The sequence below is a fragment of the Calonectris borealis genome, chromosome 29 (genome assembly GCF_964195595.1).
Source record: "Calonectris borealis chromosome 29, bCalBor7.hap1.2, whole genome shotgun sequence".
NCBI lineage: Eukaryota > Metazoa > Chordata > Aves > Procellariiformes > Procellariidae > Calonectris > Calonectris borealis.
Genome location: NC_134340.1, coordinates 1,064,207 through 1,085,831, shown reverse-complemented (window position 1 = coordinate 1,085,831; position 21,625 = coordinate 1,064,207). Strand labels below are relative to the sequence as shown.

General features: G+C 45.5%; 6 protein-coding genes across 6 annotated transcripts; 3 read left to right on the top strand and 3 right to left on the bottom strand.

Annotated features, from left to right (window-relative positions):
• Window positions 1-1,259: 1,259 nt before the first annotated feature.
• LOC142073527 (scale keratin-like) lies at window positions 1,260-1,694 on the bottom strand. Its single transcript, XM_075133401.1, has one exon. The coding sequence runs from the start codon at window positions 1,692-1,694 to the stop codon at window positions 1,260-1,262; it is 435 nt and encodes a 144-aa protein (XP_074989502.1).
• A 5,390-nt stretch (window positions 1,695-7,084) lies between these two features.
• On the top strand, window positions 7,085-7,519 carry LOC142094047 (scale keratin-like). Its single transcript, XM_075175876.1, has one exon. The coding sequence runs from the start codon at window positions 7,085-7,087 to the stop codon at window positions 7,517-7,519; it is 435 nt and encodes a 144-aa protein (XP_075031977.1).
• Window positions 7,520-9,603: 2,084 nt separating this feature from the next.
• LOC142094066 (scale keratin-like) lies at window positions 9,604-10,083 on the bottom strand. The gene has a single exon (XM_075175902.1). The coding sequence runs from the start codon at window positions 10,081-10,083 to the stop codon at window positions 9,604-9,606; it is 480 nt and encodes a 159-aa protein (XP_075032003.1).
• Window positions 10,084-14,678: 4,595 nt separating this feature from the next.
• On the top strand, window positions 14,679-15,179 carry LOC142094067 (scale keratin-like). The gene has a single exon (XM_075175904.1). The coding sequence runs from the start codon at window positions 14,679-14,681 to the stop codon at window positions 15,177-15,179; it is 501 nt and encodes a 166-aa protein (XP_075032005.1).
• A 3,574-nt stretch (window positions 15,180-18,753) lies between these two features.
• LOC142094212 (feather keratin 3-like) lies at window positions 18,754-19,119 on the bottom strand. Its single transcript, XM_075176147.1, has one exon. The coding sequence runs from the start codon at window positions 19,117-19,119 to the stop codon at window positions 18,754-18,756; it is 366 nt and encodes a 121-aa protein (XP_075032248.1).
• Window positions 19,120-20,473: 1,354 nt separating this feature from the next.
• Window positions 20,474-21,276, top strand: LOC142094217 (feather keratin 3-like). Its single transcript, XM_075176151.1, has 2 exons — window positions 20,474-20,512; window positions 20,890-21,276. Exon 2 carries the CDS (start codon window positions 20,911-20,913, stop codon window positions 21,274-21,276), a length of 366 nt encoding a protein of 121 aa, XP_075032252.1. The 5' UTR covers window positions 20,474-20,512; window positions 20,890-20,910.
• The last annotated feature ends 349 nt before the right edge of the window (window positions 21,277-21,625 follow it).

The window sequence follows — 21,625 nt, the reverse complement described above, 5'->3', positions numbered from 1 at the left end:
TGCACTGTCCAGTTACAGAGAGTGGAGCCGGGCATGCGCAGCAGCTCTTGCATTTCTTTCTTCATATTCTGCCTTCAGTTTCTGGTTGGATGTTGTCTGAACACTGTTCCATTATGCTTAGCCATACTTCTTACTGTAGTAAAATATATAGCCTAAGATCTTTTGGCAGCTGAGCCACATGAAGAAAACTGTCTTGCAAGATAAACATCTGCTTGAATGAGGAGATAGTTACATGCTTCACTGATAACCTAAAAAGATATGTCATGTATGGTGCAGTATTTTTGTTCAGTTTTAGGCTAGCTATATAATATTTACCCAAATTCTATTTATATTTAATATATACATAACTTAAACAGAACCAAAGAAGTCCCAAACCCAGGAACTCAATCAGATATACTGTGAAAGTATGCACATGGTCCTTATTGTGGTTTTGAAGAAGTGTCATCTGCACACAGCCAAAATTTTGGAGTCTGAGACAATTTAATAGCATGAATCCAGGCTGGTCTGTGCTAGAGAAACACAGAATCTGAAATTCATTTAATATTAGTCGCCAATCTTCCATTAAGAGCTGTGGTGGTGAAATTATTTGTACGACATTGGATTAGAAGTCTGCAGTGGAATAAGCAAGAGCTTAACTTTCAGAATGTGAACTTGTAGTTCAAAGAATTATCTCACAAACTCGTAAATGGGGAGTCTGATAAAGTGATGTGTAGAGAAGGCTGCTGTTCATCTATGGCCAGGATGTTGTGGCCCTGTTGTTGCAATTCAGTGGTGAAACAGGCCTAGCAAGGGCTCCTCATGGAGACTTTCACTATGTGGGCAGGGTTTGCACAACATTATTGCAGCCATATGTACAACACACAGCTTTATGCAGAAAAGTTGGCAAATTCAGAATGATGAGAACACAAAACCACAACACATTTTAAATGATGTGACAGAATTTTAATGAGAATGAAAAGAACAAAGATATATTGCAATATCAAGAATGTATATCCAAGATGTCAGGGTCAAATGCATTTTGAAAGACGCTGTTAAATGTCTCATTGCATTCAGTCACAAGTATGATAAAGTAGAAGATAACAAGGAATTGAACCCATGAAGATATCAGGAAGAATTCAAAGGAAAAAAGGGAGAGGTCTGGAGCATGCAGAAGGCACTGGACTGAACAGGATTTGTGAGTGCTGTCACTCATCTGCTCACTGGTGAATCTGCATTTTGTTTTTCACTTGTACATTATTCAGTGGATTTTCCTGTTGTGTTTAGCAGGGCCCGCAGCTGCCACGGTTGTACCTGTTGTACCAGTAGGAGTAAGGGTTGCAATAGCTAGAACCATAGGATCTACCATAGCCATACAGACCCCTGTAACCAAGAGAGCCCCCATAGCCCCCCAGACCCCCATAGCCCAGGGAGGAGCCGTAGCCCCCATAACCCCCATAGCCCCCCAGACCCCCGTAGCCCAGGGAGCCGTAGCCCCCATAGCCCCCAAGGACGGGCACTCCAGAGGATCCCACAACCGAATCCTGGGGGAAGGAGCTGAGGATGGGGCCAGGGAAGGTGACGACGACTGGGGGTGGCTGGATCACAGTCGTGGTGTCAGGGCACTGACGGACGCATGGCTCGTTGCAGCTGTCAGCGAGGGGCTGGGGACGGTAGACGCCGCAGGCAGAGGTGGAGCACAGGTCGTAGCAAGACATCGCACAGGGATGGAGGTAAGCTGCAACGCACACTGATGAGTAAACGAAAGACACAAATTCAACGGGAAAAAGAGTTTGAAAGTTGGACACATGGACTAGAATAATGGCTTTATCTTTCAGATCTTGATTGTCCTTCCTTCTCTGCAGTATTTTTCATGAAACATTTCTCCCTCTTGTAAATCAGCATTGCCCAGATTGCAGACTGAGCAGTTATCTCTCCTATGGGCTCATTCCTAATTTCTTATACTTGGTTCCCTTTTAAGAAGTAGTTCTTTGTTCTACCCCACTGCCAAACACTGCAAAAATATTATCCAGCACTTTACTTTGCAAAGCAGCTCCACTATACTTTGCAACCACTCTTACAAAAGAGTGTGTCTAAAAGGTGGTTTCATGTTTGTTTTATACTAGCAAAAACAAAGCAGTGTAACCTGAAAACCAGCAAAGCTCATGTGGTAAATTAATGGGTAGCTGGAAGAACAACTCTGGCATATTGACTTGTAACGTGCTTCCAGAAGCAATAGCTAAAATCATGCTGCCAGTATGCTATAAACATGGATTAAATAAGGCATTCCCTGCTCTGAAGTGTTTGTAAAGTAGCTTGAGAGTCACAGGGTAGGTGAAAAGATTATTTGTCTGCTTTCCCAGATGGGAAACTAGCACACTCGGATAACTAGGGCTAGGTTTCTACTGCAGATAGGTATGCTGGGACTTGAGTTCTTCAGAAAGATTGTCACCATAGGATCTGATCCAATCTAAAAGAAAACCCATGGAAGGAGTAGGAATCAGTACCGCCTGTGAACAATTTTTTTCCCCACTAGAACCAATAAAATATTAGGTGAGAAGAGACTTCTGGAGGTCATCTAGTCCAACTCCCTGCTCAAAGCAAGGACAATGTAAAGGGTAGGTTAGGATTTCCTAGTTTCATCTCTGTTTTCCAATACTTCTTTAGACAATACTTCTATATTCTTTCTGGTTAAGCTTGTCGCCTCAACAAATACATATGTATGCATAGACACATATCTAAAACTTACATGCAAAATCCTTAAAAAATTCCTAGTGATTGAACAAGTCTTCTGCTGATGTTTTGGAACCTGCTTTGATAGCTCAAAATTGTATTAACAGGAAATGATAATTTTTGAAAAACCTGGTTTTACCATTTTAAACCTGAATACATGGATGTCCAACACCAAATAAGAAAAATAAATTCATGGTGAAATAATCCAACATTATTAAGAATCTTAGAACACTTATGGATGATTCCGACCTTAATTAAAACTGGCAGAAAAGAGATACTCGAATTTTAGGAAAGAGATCACACAGAATGATACTTACCCTTTTCACAGAGGTGAATAAAGCAAGCAAGGTGGAATGAAGAGCCCTGAGTTGCGAGAGCTTTTATACAGTTCCCTAAATCATGGGGATCACTTAAGGTGCAATTTGTACATGTGCATAATTGGGGCAAACCCAAAACTAATATGACACGTAGGTCCTCAAAGTTTCGCTGACTATTTGTTTATTTGTTGGTTCGAAGTCTCATGAAATATGAGAGGTGCATTTCATCACAGAAGCCTCTTTCATCTCAAATGGTTACTTGTCATATTCATTCCTGTTATCATTCCATTCACATCCTTGGCGTTACAACAAGAATTATACTAACGCTCTTCCTTAGCTTCTCCATTATTAATGGCAAAACCCGGCTGCTCACTGCATGGCTGTGGACACCTGATGTGCACAGATTTTTCCATTAAATCCAGGCTGTAAGATATCTGGAGATAAAATAGAGTTCATTAGAACAACTTTGGGGTCGTCATTTTTATCTTTATCATTTGCACTCTCAGCTACTTAACGTGAGACCAATACTGCACCCGAAGGAAGCCATAGAAAACATCCTGTGGTCCTTAAATGGTTTTCTATTGTTTGGCTTTTGGTCCTGAACACAATGCTGGCTTCATCTAATGAACGAGGGACTTGGGGAAATACCTCTTGCTTTCTTTGTTGTGCATTCAGCCATGGATTACTCTCCCTGCCCTTTTCTCAAACACTGGCAAGTCCTTTGGACCATCATTCTACAACCATGGAAGAAGACCAATGAGATTTGAAGCAGAGGGCAGAGATAGAACATCCTTTTGAACTGCTCAGATTTTTCTAGCAGGTCTCTCTCACTGAATTTCAAACCAGGTTGGAGTCTAGAGGTAAACTAATACCCTTTCTGTTCTCAAGACTGCAAGGCACTTTCTTTGTGAAGCATTTGTCACCCACATTTTCCAGTTTTCTGTCTCCTGAAACAAATCCTTCAGGGATCCATTTTTAGGTCCATCTTCAGATCAGGTAATATTGAAGACTACTGAGAAACAAAATTAAATGAAACATGACTGGTGGCAACTGGTGGCATAAAGCTATCTGGAGATATGCCACGATAGAGACAGAGAAATCATTTACATGGATAAAGGCTGATAGTTGATAGAATTGTAACAACTCGAGAAAATAATTAAATCCTCTGTTTCTGTGGCCTGATGTGTAACTGAAAATGATAAAGATATACTGATTATACAGCTCATGAAGGGCTGTATTTTATTTAGAAGTTTATATTTCATTCTATACTTCTATATTGAAAAAAACTGAAGATGCACAAATCCCCATATTCAGCCATGAACTGATTATACCAAGGGCACAAATACCTTGACTTACATATTTTGATGTGATGTCATTCCATAATTGCTAAGCACCTAAATCCAGGTACATGCCTTTAATCTAATTGCAAGAATGCATTCTCAAACCATTAGTGGATAGTTTGCAGCATTTGAAAAGACTTGCTCCCTGGAAGCCTGAAAATATTATTGTCCAAAAAACTTCTAACCACCTCAAAGGCTGAGAAAACCACCTCATAATGTAGAAATAATCTATGGCATAGAGTCTGCAGTATTAAAATAGCACATCTGTAAACAAGGAAAGAACCAGCCTTTGTTTTGCGTGGTGCATTCCAAGTTTATCGTTGTTCCCAGTTCGCAGACTGCCAGCTCAGCTCTGTTCTGGACTTAGGGCTTGCAGCAAAAATAGTGTATTACAGGAGGTCATGAATTCCTGAGAATCAAAGTCAATAATTTAACGCATTTCTGTCACATTTCAAATTTTGCACCAGAGGATCCATATTAATTGAAAAGGCTTAGGTTTTCTCAGGCCTATTAAATATTCTCAAGTACGTCTTTGCACTGACAACATCAAACCAACAATACAGGAAAAATTCTCTTTGGGATCTCCAATCCCTTTTTAGCTTTAGTTAACTTCAGAAATGCATTCCATGTTTATCTCTTAAAAAAACAAAAACAAGCCCCAGGAAGAAAAAGGCTTCCTCCCCATCTCCTATGTGAAATTGTGCAGACTTATCCCCACACATTTTTGTAAGAGAATACAACTGTTTGAGTGACTGATGGATGGAGAAACTGATTCAGCTCATATCTGCATGAAAAAGAGTTCCCAGCGCTCCAAAACTAAGGATTTCATATTTTTTCTGCTCAAAGCTAAATTTCAGTTTCCACATAAGCCATATTTAGAGACTGAAGCACACGTTGCAGATCCCTGGAATTGCTGCTGCTCTTCGGAGCTGAATTGTCCCTATTATGGCCAGTGTCAACTACTGAAAAACATCATCGACTCCCAAGGGTGCTGTGTCCCCCACCTGCAGGTGGGGAAGCTAAACATGCAGAAGCCACCCTCAACCTTCCTGCATATCACATTGACGGTCTTTAACTTCTGTCCTGGCAGGCTGTGATGTGAATTATATGTACTTAAACAAAAATCCTGTCCATGACAGCAGTTTGTAATTCTGTAAGACACTCTCCAGCTGTTAAGTTAATACAAGAGGAGCTGGCTTAATAATTTCTGTTGTAATTTCAAGGAAGTGACTGGAATAATGCCAGGTATTAATTTTCCTCAACAAGTCACAAGATGAAAGATTTCTCTGTAATCTAAAGTAATGTTTAGGTCCTATTACAAACAAATTTGAAAGGACTTACAAACTCCAATAACAAACACAGCAATTTCATCATCTCGACGGGTTACATGTGTTTGAAATTGGGGCGGGCAATCAATGTTGATCTTGTACCTCCAGCTGCTCCAATATAAAAGCTCTTCTCTCTCATAGTTCTTTCAAACACTTCCCTTGACTTCTTGGTGACTTGGGTAAGTCTGATTCTTCTCTATTACCATCAATGTATCTTTTTATTGCTGGTTTCAATTTCAGTGGATGGCCACCAGCCATATTGTTAAGTATATCTGCACTGCCTTGGGACAGAGATTCTAATGCTGGCTCTGGAGTGACAGATACACCTATTTGGTGTGTGGGGCTCGGCGGAGCTCTCGGTGTCAGGAACACTGGGACATGCATAGCACTACACTTACTTCAACGCATTTAACTTATTCCAAAGGTTGCATGTTATGAGCTTCAAGGTTTAATAAGAGCATCACCATTGCAGCCATTCGTGCAACCTGAGCTGAATGAGCGATGCATCTGAGAAAGTTGTGTGTGTTGTCCCGATACAGCAAATCTTCTGGCTGCCCTTTACTTTCTTGCTTTCATATTCTTCCTCAAAACCTGCTAAGGACTTACAGGACACAGTGAGTGGAGAAGAGTAAAATCACTCTTGGAGAAAATAACTAAGTTTAGAGGGGAGAATATAGGCTGAATTCTTAGGTTTACAAAGGATCCTGGTTTGTCCTAGGAATAATAATTTGAAATGAGTTTTTTGAAAGACATTAGGGACTAAAATGCTGATTTATATTGAAATTGCCCAGGCTGTATCCATACAGTGGCTGCGTAGGTGGGAATTTGGATAATAACTCTACCATCTGTCCTTTATTGTCTTGTCAGATGACTTTCTGAGCAATCTGGGCAGTGACAATCCCATAATCTGTTGTTCCTACAACTCTCAGCAAAATTGGGATGAGTGGGAAGAAGAAGCTACTGTAATTAAGTATATATAAACTACATCTCATGTAAACCTGCTGAACCCAAATCCAAGTTTTCCTACTGACTCATCAAATAACCTTGGACAAAGTCACTTTGCTTTCTCTGTTCTTGCTTCTCAGCTTTCAGTTTAATGTGTAGAAATATATCAAAGTTCTTTGCAGGGTATTTGTGAGGGACAACACTTTCAGCACTCGGCATAATGTTTCCCATATTCCTTTGTATGTGTAGACATTTTTTAGAGAATTTTCAAAAATCTGCTTTTTGAAAAAAGAGATTTATGATTGCAAAGTGGGGAGTCAATTTATTTACGCAAAATCCTGTACATGACTTGTTATTTTAATGTAAACTGTTGAATTTTGAAGTCTTTGTCTTCTGCTTAGTCTAATCATCAGTGTGCGTTGCAGCTTACCTCCATCCCTGTGCGATGTCTTGCTACGACCTGTGCTCCACCTCTGCCTGCGGCGTCTACCGTCCCCAGCCCCTCGCTGACAGCTGCAACGAGCCATGCGTCCGTCAGTGCCCTGACACCACGACTGTGATCCAGCCACCCCCGGTCGTCGTCACCTTCCCTGGCCCCATCCTCAGCTCCTTCCCCCAGGATTCGGTTGTGGGATCCTCTGGAGTGCCCGTCCTTGGGGGCTATGGGGGCTACGGCTCCCTGGGCTACGGGGGTCTGGGGGGCTATGGGGGTTATGGGGGCTACGGCTCCTCCCTGGGCTATGGGGGTCTGGGGGGCTATGGGGGCTCTCTTGGTTACAGGGGTCTGTATGGCTATGGTAGATCCTATGGTTCTAGCTATTGCAACCCTTACTCCTACTGGTACAACAGGTACAACCGTGGCAGCTGCGGGCCCTGCTAAATCCTACAGAAATACCCCCTGAGTAAGGAATAACTGGCAACTGAGAGATACAATCTTGATCTACAGCAGTGGTCCCAAAGGAGATGTTGTGAAGTCCTGATCACTGCAGTGGAGCTGGGAGCACACAGCATGTCCTTGATTTCTTCACTCTCTGCTCATAGTCTTTTGGGCTTTTTTCCATCTATGTGTATAATGGGTGGGATAAACCAAGTAATCTCTCTTCTTATAAAATGGCACTTTACTGTCCAGCTGAAGAAGAACAATTATGGAAGGAATTGCCTGCAGTCTGATGCGTATTCTTGATATTCTACAATGGTTTTCTATGAATATTTATTTCTCATTAAAGTGATTCTACTCTGCATCAAACAAATCAGCTTTTAGTTTTAATTTCTTCTGCTATGGATATACAACTCTCCTCTCTGTAGATGGGGAAAACTCACATCCTTACATAGGATGAGGCTCAGACTTCAAAAACACAGCTGAAACAGTCCAGCTATCAGTGAAGCCAGTCACCCTTTGTTGCACTCAGTGCACACATTTGGGAGCAGGAATCCTCCCTCCCCAGCTGGCCTGGGTTACAATAATAATATTATGTTTAGAAAGAAACCACACTAAACCTCCATTCCCTAATGAGCCACTTGAACGCCTTTGCTGGTCACAGCAGAAGCAGAGCCGGTGGCTCAGCTGAGCTGGATTCAAAACAGATTATGGGGAAAAGGGTGGCAGATGAGGCCTCAGGTGGAGGGATGCTCCTGAGTCAGAAGGGATTTAGGGAGGTGGGGAGAGAGTGGTGAAGGGTATTGGCATGGAGCTGCTGAGAGGGAGAAGATTGGAGGAGCTGCAACAAGGAGGTGGATATGTGGATAGGATGTCTAATGGACTTTTTAGATGAGGAATATCATGGGAAAAGCTGAAAGTTGGAGTTGCTGAATATGGGGGTTTCTGTTGTGAGGGCTTCCTATGCAGGAGGAATTGGGAAACACACAAGTGTTGAGGATAGGTATACAGGGTTATGACTTTTTCTACCTTTTAAGCTTTCCAGGCACCATAACCGTTCTATCTGTTCCAGCTGTTCTTGCTGGCATAGATGAATTAGTCCTTGGAGTAGATGTATGGAGTAGCTGTTTTTCCATCAAAAAACATCTAACACCTTAGATTTCATGATTATACAGAAAGACCATTATCCACACTTCAGATTTAAAAGTCCCATTTTATGGTCCAGAAAACTTTCTTTCTTTAAGGATTTGACAGAAAATTAATTCAACTTTCTGCAGAGACTATTACTGAGGACAGAGTTTAAGTATTTGAGTGAGAACCTGAAGTTCAAAGAGATGAATCAAAGACTTACCTGGAAGAAATTCCTACTAAAGTCTAATGTTATTAGGAAAGAGTTTAAAATTAGTAATCTACTATTTCATTTCTCTACCACTACTAATCTGTAACTAGTGTATGTACAATCAAGAAGCCAAATTCTTCAAAAATGTCAAGAATCTTTATCTGAAAAATAGGGAGGGCAGGACAGTAGTTTCTTCTGTGCTGAGGGCTTCACACTGCTTTTGTGCATTTGAAATCCCTGGTTTTTGGGGCAGGACATTCATCTGCATAGTTTAGACTGTTACTGACAGCTGCACAGATTAGACTTCTAAGGCAATTATCAAGGGTAAAAACATGAGAAAAGAACACCAGAACATGGCAACTTCGATGCAATAAACTTTTAATGATAGTGAGAAAAGGAATACATCTTCAGTCTCTCCAAGAAGTACAAAACTGTTCTCCAGTCAGGGATACATTCACATATGATTGATTTTCTTTTTTCTTCCTGAGTCTTAGCTGTTGATTTGAACAAACAGGAACCATTTTGAGCAACTTTGTTACACGTTTACCCCAGGCAATATGGAAATGTGACGGGAGAAGCATTAGGGCAGAAACCGAAAGTAAAAGTTAAGAGGAGAAATTCAAAAGGGGCTGAAGGGGTACAGCTCCGCGGTCTTGGAACAGAGCAGTGGAGGTTCAGACCTCTTTAGCTGTGGAACCATCACATCTCATTTGTCTGTTATACCTCACTTGGGATATTTCTGCAGGATTTAGCAGGGCCCACAGCTGCCACGGCGGTACCTGCTGTACCGGTAGGAGTAAGGGCTGCAAGAGCCAGAACCATAAGATCTACCATAACCATACAGGCCCCAGCAACCCAGGGAGCCCCCATAGCCCCCCAGACCCCCATAGCCCAGGGAGGAGCCATAGCCCCCCAGCCTCCCATAGCCCAGGGAGCTATTGCCCCCATAGCCCCCGTAGCCCCCATAGATCCCATAACCCCCGTAGCCCCCATGGCCCCCATAGCCCCCACGGCCCCCAAAGATGGATGCTCCAGAGGATCCCACAACCGAACCCTGGGGGAAGGAGCTGAGGATGGGGCCAGGGAAGGTGACGACGACTGGGGGTGGCTGGATCACAGTCGTGGAGTCAGGACACTGGCGGACACACGGCTCATTCCCAGTGTCAGCAAGGGGCTGGGGGCGGTAGATGCCACAGGCAGAGGTGGAGCACAGGTCGTAGCAAGACATCTTGCAGGGATGGAAGTCAGTCTGTAAAACACAGTAATTTATGTTAACATTAAAGAAGTATCAAACATTAGGTTATGATGAAGCAGTGCAACAGGGTATCAGTAATAAACCTGGGAAGTAAACATAGTTTCTATTGCTAGTCTTCCTAGCACTGTAATCTGGAGGCTAGTCTTGACTTTACTATGACAAAGTCATGTGCTTTTCAGTTGTATCTTTGGTTTTTCCTGATGAACTAATTTTGATAGTGTTACATCACTATTAGTTGATGGTTTCTATTTAATAAGTTTGATCTTTCCTGTTATAAACTCAGCAGAACTCTGTTAAATGCAGCCATATACAACCATGTATATGAACTATTCTTTATCTCCTAAAATAGTCAAGGAATTCATTGAAGCACTAAAATGTTACAAGTTTGGGATTCAAAACTGTTTGATATACCCTTCTTCCGGAGCCTATCTTTACAGGCCCTGGTAACGAATGAGAAACCAAACATTATTTCCAGCAGCAAATAGTCTACAGATCACTGGCAGCCTGGCAGTAACTGAAGAGGACTTGGTCCTAAGTTAAAATCAAGAGTTCCTGACAGCAAGTTAATTTAGCAAAGTTTGAGAGAAATCTGACTTACCCAATTCACGAAGGCGAGTAAGGTGAGAGAAGTGGATAGAAAGACTTAATGCAGAAAGCTTTTATACAGCTCTGTTGATTGCCTGGAGGACATTAGGCATCCTATGCGTGAGTTCATAATTAGGTACCAACCCCAAATTGTAGGACACGTAGTTACTCAAAGTGCTGAAATTGTTTTTGCTTATTGCTTGTGCATTGCAGGCACTTCAAACCCACACATAGCGTGACATGCATGCTCCACCACAGACCTCTCTACTATCTCCAGGGTTTATGTGTGGAATTATTTTTTATTATTCCATTGCTCTCGTTAGCATTAGGGGAGGAAGTAAGCTGACTTGATTTATTTGAGTCCTGCATAATTAGGATGACAGGAAGACAGTCATTTCTTTTGTCCAGTTACAGGTCTTTTAGTGTAATCAACAGTATATCTGGAGACAAAATGGAATTTCTTTTAGGCTCTCAAATGAAGGCTGGAGACAAATAAGAAGGGTAAAAACATTCTTTCTGCAGGCTTAGCACTTCTACCTCCAGCAATACAAGGCCTCAATACAAGGCAAACACAATGATCAGGAGCATCTTTTAATGGCTTTTGGACGGTTCTCTACTAGTTGTCTTTCAGTCCCAGGAACAGAGAAATATTTCAGCTGGCAGTCACAAGTCTATGGAAACTGATTTTTCTGAGTTGTTTCATCAAGATTTGCTTTCCTTTATATTTTATCGTGTTTTCTTCTCCTATAGTTACGTGTTAGAGAGAGGTACCTAGGACGTACAGAGGACTAGGAGAAACAAGTAAATCAGGCAATAAGACGTGATTACTGAAAGAGATCCTAGCTCTGACACAATGAAGACAAACCCCATTGTACCCTGGGTGTTTTTTTTTCGCTAATAGTTCAGTTAACATAAGCAGATTTCTGTTTCTGGTCCAATGTGCACTTCAATTAAAAAAAAGGTAGATTTTATTTTTAAAGTCAAAGAAAGAAAGGTCCAAAGAGTGTTATAAACCACGAACTGATTTACGGGAAAGACCCAAGTAACTTCAATTTACTGATTTTAATGTGATAATCTCTCATAATAATGGGGTGTATGCATCCAGGCATACTTTTTAATAATTATGACACAGTATGTACAAGCTAGTAATGGGTGTTCATGAGGTATTTGAAAATACCTTGGAATACTCTTGTAAAACTTTGAGATGGCTTTTTTTAGTATTGTAGCTCAGGAAATCTCCATATGTATCTCCAGATTTGGAAAAGCTCATAATTTAGAAATAATATGTGGTCTGAAGATAACCACATTGATGATTATGATAACCATGATAATGATATAGTATTACAATAATGGCGTAAACAAAGAAAGAAACCTCAGCAAAAGCCAGCATTTGCCTTTCCCGGCAGATTCCCACCTCATAATTGCTCTCTACTGAAAGATGCCATCAATGATGGGATTAGCTGCAAGATCAGTTGTAAACCAGGATCAAGGACTCCCAAGGAGCAAGCTAGAAATTAAAGAAAACTTCAGGAAAATGTACCCATTCAAACCTGTGGATCAAACTGAGCTGAAAGTTTTGAGTATCCATGGTTACTTATGATTTCAGATATTCACTGGGAATCTGTCCACTTTTTGATGTCACTTCGACGGCACTTTAGACACTTTGATGTCTAAAAGGTTTCTTTTATCTATTGGATATGCAAGTGAAATAAGAGCTGCAGAAATCCTTTAACACTTGTGAATGGTCTTTGATTTAATTAGGAGGTCTCAGCAGTTTTGAACAGCCAAAAGGAACCTCTTCAATGTACCTGCAGACATGCCAGAAGAAGGGCAGAGATAAAACATAGAGGATGAGCAAATGGGACACCAGTAAGTATTGCATACTCTGGGATGAATCCATTGAGTTGTTAATGCTATTAGACTGTGGCTTAGTCTGTTACTCTGAAATCTCACTTCACAGTTCTCTTCTTCTTATCAAAAAAGAAAGGCTTTTTTTCTAATACAGTTAAATTTGGGGTTTTTCCGATATACCTTCTACAAAAACACGTAGCTATCTCAGTAAATCACAAATTTAGATATTAATTCAATGTACACTTTGATTATTTTGAGCTTTTCATACTGAGCATTAAAAATGTAAATATCTCTCCGTTCAGAACTAAATTCAGCTTTAAGCTGTAGTTTGAGGGTCAGATAAAACCTAAGGCTGTTTTGGACATCTGCCATTGTGTGTTCAGGAATGCTCACAATGTAATTTAATTCAGAGAGTATTGAGAATCCTCCATGAATTCCAATATGAATTGTATCACATTTCAGAAATAAACCTAAGCAAAACAAGAAGTATTGCCCACCTTCCTGAGGATTTAACAATAGACTGTATTTTATCTTTAAGAAGAGAGAAAACTTACGTAAAGGACTTCAAAAGAAACACCTCACAGCAGGTTATTTCTGATAAATGTCTGAGCATCATTGTCATATAAGACAGCAAAAGAAGAACATCTCTGTATAAGCAGCTTACTACATGGTGCAACTCTAAAGAGAATAGAAAACTGATATTAATGTCATGAATCATGTTTTAGGATGAAAGATGCATTAATTTCACCCATCACTCTTTTAGATGAAAGAACCTTGCGTGATGTAATGCGTGTGTTATGTTACATGATAATTGAAATCAAGTAATAAACAAAAACAGAAAGCGGAACAATTTCATCACTTTGCGGAGCTATCAATACAAAAAATGTGCTGTGTCAACTAATTGGATCCACATTCACGAAACCAGCCTCTCATCCCTCAGGCAGTCTGAACTGTATAAAAGCTCTCTCCACTCAGGGTTCTTCCAACCTCTTCTCTTCACTCGTTCTTCTCAGCGAATTGGGTAAGTCTGAATCTGCTCTTTACAACTATTGGAATAGATCTTTGCTATACAATTTAATCTAGGATGGTCTCTTCCATTAAGAACTAGTAGGTAAAATTTTCGGTGTAAAGATAAAGCTTACAAAAATGATTAAAAGTGTTATGGACAGCTCTTCTCTGCATTCAGGGTTGGCATTTAATTTCAAAGCTAACTAAAAGTTTCTTGATATGGCAGAAAACTAAGTTCATTATTAGTTCACTTCCAACAGATGAAGAAATGATGTGACTAGTTCAATATGCATTCCTCTTCTGTTTGTTTATATGGGTAACTGGAAATTATCTGAAAAAGTTTAAATCTTCATGGTTCACAGGGAAATGCTGAGCTTAGAAGCAGACCTTCCATATCTCCAGTTTATTCTGTTACAGATGACTCAAGGTGCTTTTACATTAATTCAAGATAAATGGGCATGAATACTACCAGAGATCAGGCACTGGCTTAGATAGAGTAGGACACAGAGCAGAATTGAAAGCTGTTGAAAATGTTCTGTAAGAAATTATTTAATTGAGAGAAAGAGGGATTATGGAGGGAATTTAAGCTGACAGGTGAAGTGCTGGGTTTTTCACGTTAATGGGCGCAAGTTGTTTGGAGTGAGATTTTTTCAAAAGAGTTCGGAGCCCAGAATCAAAACACTGTGGTGTTAAGCTAGTTGTAAATATCTCAGTGCCCTGATTCAGTGTTTGGAAATTGGGGACAATAATCTTTGCAATTCCCTTGTAATGGTCTCATCAAGCAAGTTACTGAGCAAATCTGAACAGACAATGACTTTTAATCCCTGGTCTCACAAGACTCAGCACAAAGGAGATCAGTGGGAATGAAGAGTTAGAGTCACGAAATCATGCATAACAACACATTCCATTCTTGGAGTCCCAGTCCTTGCTGATCCACTGACTCACCAAAACATCTGAGCAAAAAATTTTGCTGTTCTGCTTCAATTTTCATTTCTAATAGACATGGGTAAATTGGTGTAATTCATGCTGAGGAAAGGCAGCAAAATCTATAGCATTTTTATGTATGTAAATAATGTCTTATACTTGGTAAAATCAACTTGTAGATTGACCTCCATCCCTGCAAGATGTCTTGCTACGACTTGTGCTCCACTGCCGTTGGTGGCATCAACCGTCCCCAGCCCCTTGCTGACAGTGGGAATGAACCGTGCGTCCGTCAGTGCCCTGACTCCACAACTGTGATCCAGCCACCCCCGGTCGTCGTCACCTTCCCTGGCCCCATCCTCAGCTCCTTCCCCCAGGATTCAGTTGTGGGATCCTCTGGAGCACCCACCTTTGGGGGCTATGGGGGCTCCCTGGGCTACAGGGGCTCCCTGGGCTATGGGGGTTATGGCTCCTCCCTGGGCTACGGGGGTCTCTATGGCTATGGGAGCTATGGCTCCTTGGGCTATGGGGGTCTGTACGGATATGGGGGCTCCTCCCTGGGCTGTGGGGGTCAGTATGGCTATGGGGGCTCCCTGGGTTACCGGGGCCTGTATGGCTATGGTAGATCTTATGGTTCTGGCTCTTGCAACCCTTACTCCTACCAGTACAGCAGGTACCGCCGTGGCAGCTGTGGGCCCTGCTAAATCCTAAGAAAAATCCCTTGACTAAAGAATGACTGGCAAATGCATGATACAATCTCGATCCTCAACTGAGCTCCTGAGTAAGGGGCAGAGCATCAAAGACTTCCACTTAATACAGTGGAGTCAGAATAGCTCCATAAATTACACTTCTCGTTTCCTTTTTCATTCGCTTCATCTCCTCTTCCTTGCCCCTGCCAGTGGCCAAATGTGCAACACCACCATTGTCCCAGAGGACACTTGATTGTCTCTGCATGGCCACCTCCTGGGAGAAGCCTGAAGGAACACCTCTCTTGAAGCCTGCGGGGACAACCTGCCTGCCTCTGCCTTGTGTGTCTTTCTCCAATGGGTGTTTTCCTGCACTTGCAATAAAACAATCCTGCATCCAACACCTGCCTCTCTGCCTTTCCTTTCAAAGCCCGTGTGAGCTGTAGGGCTTGGGCCCGGCCAGGGCAGTGTCTCAGCCCCAGCAGAGCCAGGCTGAGCTGCCCTTGGGGAGACCCCACAGCCCTGGCCACACACAGTCCTGCTGCTAAGAAACCCATCTGCCCAGTCTTTCATTGCTACTGAGCTGAAATTATCCTCTCCCCTACACTAATTATTCTAGTTGTCAGACTTCCAGTAGTCAGTCCAATGTTTTTTCACTAGTTAATTTAGTGCTGGAATTCCTCTTAATTTTACATCTTCCCAGATGATGTACTAGAAATCATCAAACTGTGTTCAAAGACAAAGTAAAAAAACGTGGCCTGAAGTTCTGTCAAAGCATATTCTGAAAAGGAACAATAGGAGCAAGGCAAACAATGGAAGGTAATTTCTAAGATAGGTATCTGATGAGTGAAGATCAAGCGCCAACTCTTCTGTTTTTTGCTAATCACTGCTGTGATAACAGTTGCCTCAGGGAGGTTTTGGCTGAGTCTGTAAGTCAGCTGAGTGAAATAAAAAGAACATGAACTAATGCATTGCAGAGGATTTACCTGTTACTTCACTGAGACTCTTTCAAAGAAAAGCTCCGTGCGTGCGTGTACAATTTCTTGATCTCAACCCTCTGTCAGTGTCACGGAATAGCAAGTTTGATTTTAACAGGTAATTTCAATGTTCCCCCTCAATGTAACTGGATGTGTACTATAAGTAGTAACAAATTAAAATGAAAATTAGTCTATGGTACTCACAAATCTTGCTTTTATTTTAAGAAAATACTGTTTTATTTTTACTGATTAACAAATACTTATTGAGAATATTTTGACCAAGAAAAACCCTTCACTGAAAAGTTCTGCTCTCTCTGCCTGTTTCAACCTCCCTGTCCCAACGCTGCCTGCCCTCATGGCCCTGAGCTTTCTGGGAGAGGTCTGGGAAGGGACTGGAGCTTGCAGGGCCCAGCTGAGAGCCCTGCCCCATAAGTGCCTGGGAGGTGTGAAGAGCCCAGGCAGCTGAGGTGGAGAAGAAAGGCTCCTGCCTTTTGGGCACAAGGAGATGGCTCTCTGTCACTGCTGCTGCTCCCCATCCTCACACGGCTTGAGGCAAGGACACTGCTGCTATGAATTCGCAGGAACTCAGCAACCAACCTCCTGGCTTGTGCCGCACCAGCCCTCATCTCCTTGGCTCAGGCACCTCCCTTGTGCTGACCAAAGTCCTCTTTCCTCCCGGTTAGTTCAGCCCAGGGCAGTTCCTGGGACAGCTTTGCAAAACATGGATGCCTGGTTTCCTCTCTGTTTCTCTTCTGCTCAACACCAGGATCCTTGCTCTTATGCACAGCCTCTAAGAGGTAAATCATACATGATCACAGCTGAAAGCCTGAGCTCCGACTGCCAACTTTTCCACTGATTCTCTGAATGAGGCAGTGTCAGGCAGGTACCAGCCAGCACCCAATTAGATGTGTATTGTGTCAGACAGTAAGCGCCTAGCCCAAGATAACAAGGTTGGTGAGAGCTATTAGCACCCAGCTAACATGATTACCTAGCTATTATTTGGCCTGGATGCCTGTTCAGGGTGAGCTCATGTCTGATTGCAAAATAGTACATAGAGAAACCCTTTCTGTCAGTGCCTAATGTTACATGGGAGTTATAGGAATGGAGGGAGTTTGCTATATTGGTTACTCAAGGATCAGTCTCAGAAAACCTCTAATTATTTGTTTGCATTAATGGCATTGTTACATAATTTGGGAGCACTCTATTTTATGTGCTGATAACATAAAGCTGAGTGGCATTAAACAGGAGGGAATCAGACTTGAAGACTGGAAGAACGAGATGGCTTAACTGATGGGAGTAACAGTAACGGTATGATCTTCAGTAAAACAGTGCAAAGCCATGCACCTGCTGACTACTGGAGAAAAGATCTGGTGTAACACAGGCTATAATCAGAAAGAAGTGACAGAAGAGGACTCTGGGTAGTCCCAAATAGGTGACGGTAAGGTATAGGGAGATTGCATGCTCTTGAGGAATCCATTGTAAATACAGAATACCAGAGAGTAGCGGTAATATAAACAGAACCTGTAAAAACAAGGGGAAGAGCACACCCGATGTCCCTTTTACAGCCACATGTTACTACTTCTCAAAGAGAGAGGGTGAATGCAAGAATTTTGAATGGCATTAATCTTAATTAATCTCACACGTGCCACAGTAAGGGGTAAAATAATGTTGTGGGATGGGTCATCTTGAGTAAAACTACGGAAAAGATGATCCATGTTTCCTTTGGACCCCAAGGGAGTTACAAATTCCCTGAATGTGATATAGTAGCAGTTTTGTAGAAGTACAAAGTTTTGGAGACTGAGAGGGCAGCATCATCTTCTTCTGGAAGACCACGAAGAGTAGCTAATATAAAGCATCTAATATATGAATATTATGGCCCAAATATATATCTGCACACATACAAATATAAGTATATACAGGTTTCTTACAAAGGCATCTGTAGTCCAACCACCTGTTCCCACCTCATTGCTACACTTCTATAATTGAATCATTTCTCTCCCCAATTAGGAAAGGAAGATGTACCCTGAGCTGAGAACCCCTCATATGGAGCTGGAGAAGGAGAAACTAAAAATTGCCTCTTCTATCTAGATATGGCAAGAAGCCAGTGAAATATGGAGAGACCAGCATTTGCCCTCCTACAATTGTTGCGCACTGTACGTCGCATAAGGACATGAGACATGACTTGGATGCAGGAAAGCTTTATTGTGCCCAGAGGGGCAGGAGAGACTGTCAGAGAGACCGTGGGCAAGACCCAGAGAGGCTGGTTGCCACGTGTTGGGGAAGGCAAGAGGGATCTTCTCCAGAGCATCGCTTCTCGCTCCAGATGCCCCCTTGGTGCAGCATTCCAGATGCCAAGGACTTGGCCCTGCAGCCTCGCAGAGCCTTTGGGGTCCCCCTCCTGCCCCGTGCGACAGCTGGGAGGAGAAGGGAGGGGAGGAGAGCAGGAGAAGAGGGCAGGGAAGGGCCGAGGGGGTGCGGCACTGCCAGCTGCCCAGGCCTTGGCTGGGGCTGGGCATGCTCAGCACTCCTCAGTGCCCCGTGCCCACCAGCTCAGCCCCGCATGGGTGGTGGGGTTGGCGTTTGGGCTGGGGGCAGCGCCTGGGGCTGGTCTGGGTCTAGCAGGGCCCACAGGTGTCCCACAGCTTCTTGCTGTAGCGGGGCAAGGCGCAAGGGCTGCAGGCGGGAGAAGCGTAGGGTCTGCCAAAGGTGCAAAGGCCTCCCGAGCCCAGCGTGGCCCCGGCGCCGTAGAGGCCCCCCAGCCCCAGGGAGCCCCCAAAGGCGGGTGCTCCGGAGGAGCCCACCACGGCCTGCTGGGGGAAGGAGCTGAGGATGGGGCCGGGGAAGGTGACGACGACGGGGGGCGGCTGGATGAAGGCCGACGAGTCGGGGCACTGGCGGGCGCACAGCTCGTTGCAGCTCTCAGCGATGGGCTGGGGGACGGCGACGCTGGTTTTTGGTGGGCACAGGTCGTAGCAAGACATCTTTGCGTGGGATCGGACGGTGCTCTGCAAGAGGGCAGAGATTGTAAGAGAGCAGCAGAGGTGAGAGCCCGAGGCAGAGGGGCCGGGGCTGGAGCAGGCGTAAAGGAGGAGAAGTGCTCGCAGACTTACCCTGTTCCCAGAGGAGAAGGCGACCAGAGCAGTGGATGGCAGAGCCTGGCAGAGGCTGAGCTTTTATACTGGCCCCGCCATTGCTCAGCACCACCTGGGCCAATCTGCACAGGCGGCACTCCCTCCTGCTGACGAGGATGGGGCTGTCCAGCTCCTGCCCCTCCCTGAGTCAGCAGCCCCTCGCCAGAGCAGCACAGGCCGCTTCCGAGGCTTCCCTCCCCTTTCTGCTTCGGGGGCTCCATGACAGCAGGCATCTCCCTGCTGGGGGCTGCGCAGGGCAGGCGAGGGCCCTGCTTCTGCAGCGCCTCGCTGCCTGCCTTGTGCTCTGCCCTGGGAAGTCATCTCTGCCCTGTGCCCGCAGCCAGGCTCTGGGCACCAGCAGGGCCAGCCCAGCCGCGGGCTGCTGTGGCTCTGCATTCCGATGGGGCTCCCAGCTCCCCAGCACCCCGAGGGCAGCCCCTGCCCAGCACCGTCCCCCAGCAATGGGGCTCCCGGGACACCTGCGAGGGGCTGGCAGGGCTGGGGCAGGGCTGGCACGAGCCTGTGCCATGTGGGCCCAGGTGGGGATCTGTGCCCCTCACACCATGCCCCTCGGGGAAGAGCACGAGGGGTCTTTCTCCCCCACACTTGCAGAGCTCGATGGCCAACGCCTGCAGAAGGATGGAGGCCGGCTCTGTTGGGCTGGCGAGTGATGCATCGTGCTGAGCAGGCAGTGCCCGAGAGGAGTGCCTTTGATTTGGCATTTCGTAACCTCGCGCCTCTGTAGATAATAGCCATACGGTGTACGTCATGCGATCGCTGGCGTTCGGGAAAGCTTTGCAAGGCCAACTGCTTGCCCAGTGCCACGACCCTGGTCTTGCCTGTGGCTCTGCCAGTAAGGCATAGGTCTGCCCCGAGACCAAGCCCGTGGGGAAGAGCTATGGCACGCAGGGCGCTTGCAGTCAGCCTTTGTCACGCTGCGTGCCCTCTTACACACCGAGATAATGAAAAGACAGTGGGGCTAATTGGGCCCATTAGGTGGCAGCTGGCAAGCGTCCGAGCAGGGTAATTGCAGGGGCTGATAGAGCGGGTTGGGGCTGGCGAGGAAACGGCGTCAGCAAAAGAGCCCCGTGCCACGCAGGGAGGAGGCAGGGGCTTGGCCGCTGCGGGCCACGTGCCCCCAGCGTGGCCAGCTCCTCCCCGTGCTCGCCGGCCCAGCATAAAAGCGCTGTTCTCGGCGAGCACTGGCATCCACTCTTCCTGCCTCGCTCTGCTCAGGAAAAGGGTAGGTGGGTGCCTTGGGTCTCTGCCTCCTGTGGCAGGGGCTGGCGTGGGGCCTCCCTGGCCAGGAGAGCTCTGCCGGCAGCGGGTGTGCTGGCAGCAGCCTTGGACGGCCAGGGTCGCTGAGCCATGGCGGGAGGAGGAAGGAGCCCCGTGGCCGGGACACGCAGAGCCGGGCCCTGCACAGGCTCTCGAGGAGGGCTTGTGTGCCCTCTGTGTGCAGAGAGCAGGGCCCTGAGGGGGTGGCTGGGCAAAGGGCAAGCGTCGGGCAGTGCGGGCAAGGAGGTGGCTCTGGTACCTCCAGCTCCAGGGAACAGGGCACTGCTGGGCCAGGGATCTCCTCCTCTCTAAAGACACCTGTCCTTGTGCCGTGTGTTTCAGGCTCAGCTCTCTCGCACAAAGATGTCTTGCTACGACCTGTGCCCACCAAAAACCAGCGTCGCCGTCCCCCAGCCCATCGCTGAGAGCTGCAACGAGCTGTGCGCCCGCCAGTGCCCCGACTCGTCGGCCTTCATCCAGCCGCCCCCCGTCGTCGTCACCTTCCCCGGCCCCATCCTCAGCTCCTTCCCCCAGCAGGCCGTGGTGGGCTCCTCCGGAGCACCCGCCTTTGGGGGCTCCCTGGGGCTGGGGGGCCTCTACGGCGCCGGGGCCACGCTGGGCTCGGGGGGCCTCTGCACCTTTGGCAGACCCTACGCTTCTCCCGCCTGCAGCCCTTGCGCCTTGCCCCGCTACAGCAAGAAGCTGTGGGACACCTGTGGGCCCTGCTAGACCCAGCCACAAAAACCCAGAGCCCCCAGGCCACCTCCTCTCCTTGCTCCTCTCCTTCCCCTCTCTCCATGCCACCTCTCCTCCTTGCTCCTGCCCGTGCCCACATGCGTGACTCCACCATCGTCCCACAGGGCACTTGCTTGTCTCTGCAACGGCCACTGCCCGGAAGAAGCTTGAAGGAACACCTCTCTTGAAGCCTGTGGGGACAACCTGCCTCCCTCTGCCTTATGTGTCTTTCTCCAGTGGGTGCTTTCCTGCCTTTGCAATAAAACAATCCTGTACCCAAAACCTGCCTCTCTGTTTTTCCTTTCAAGGTCCAGCACGGGCTGCAGGTCTCCCTCGCCCTGCA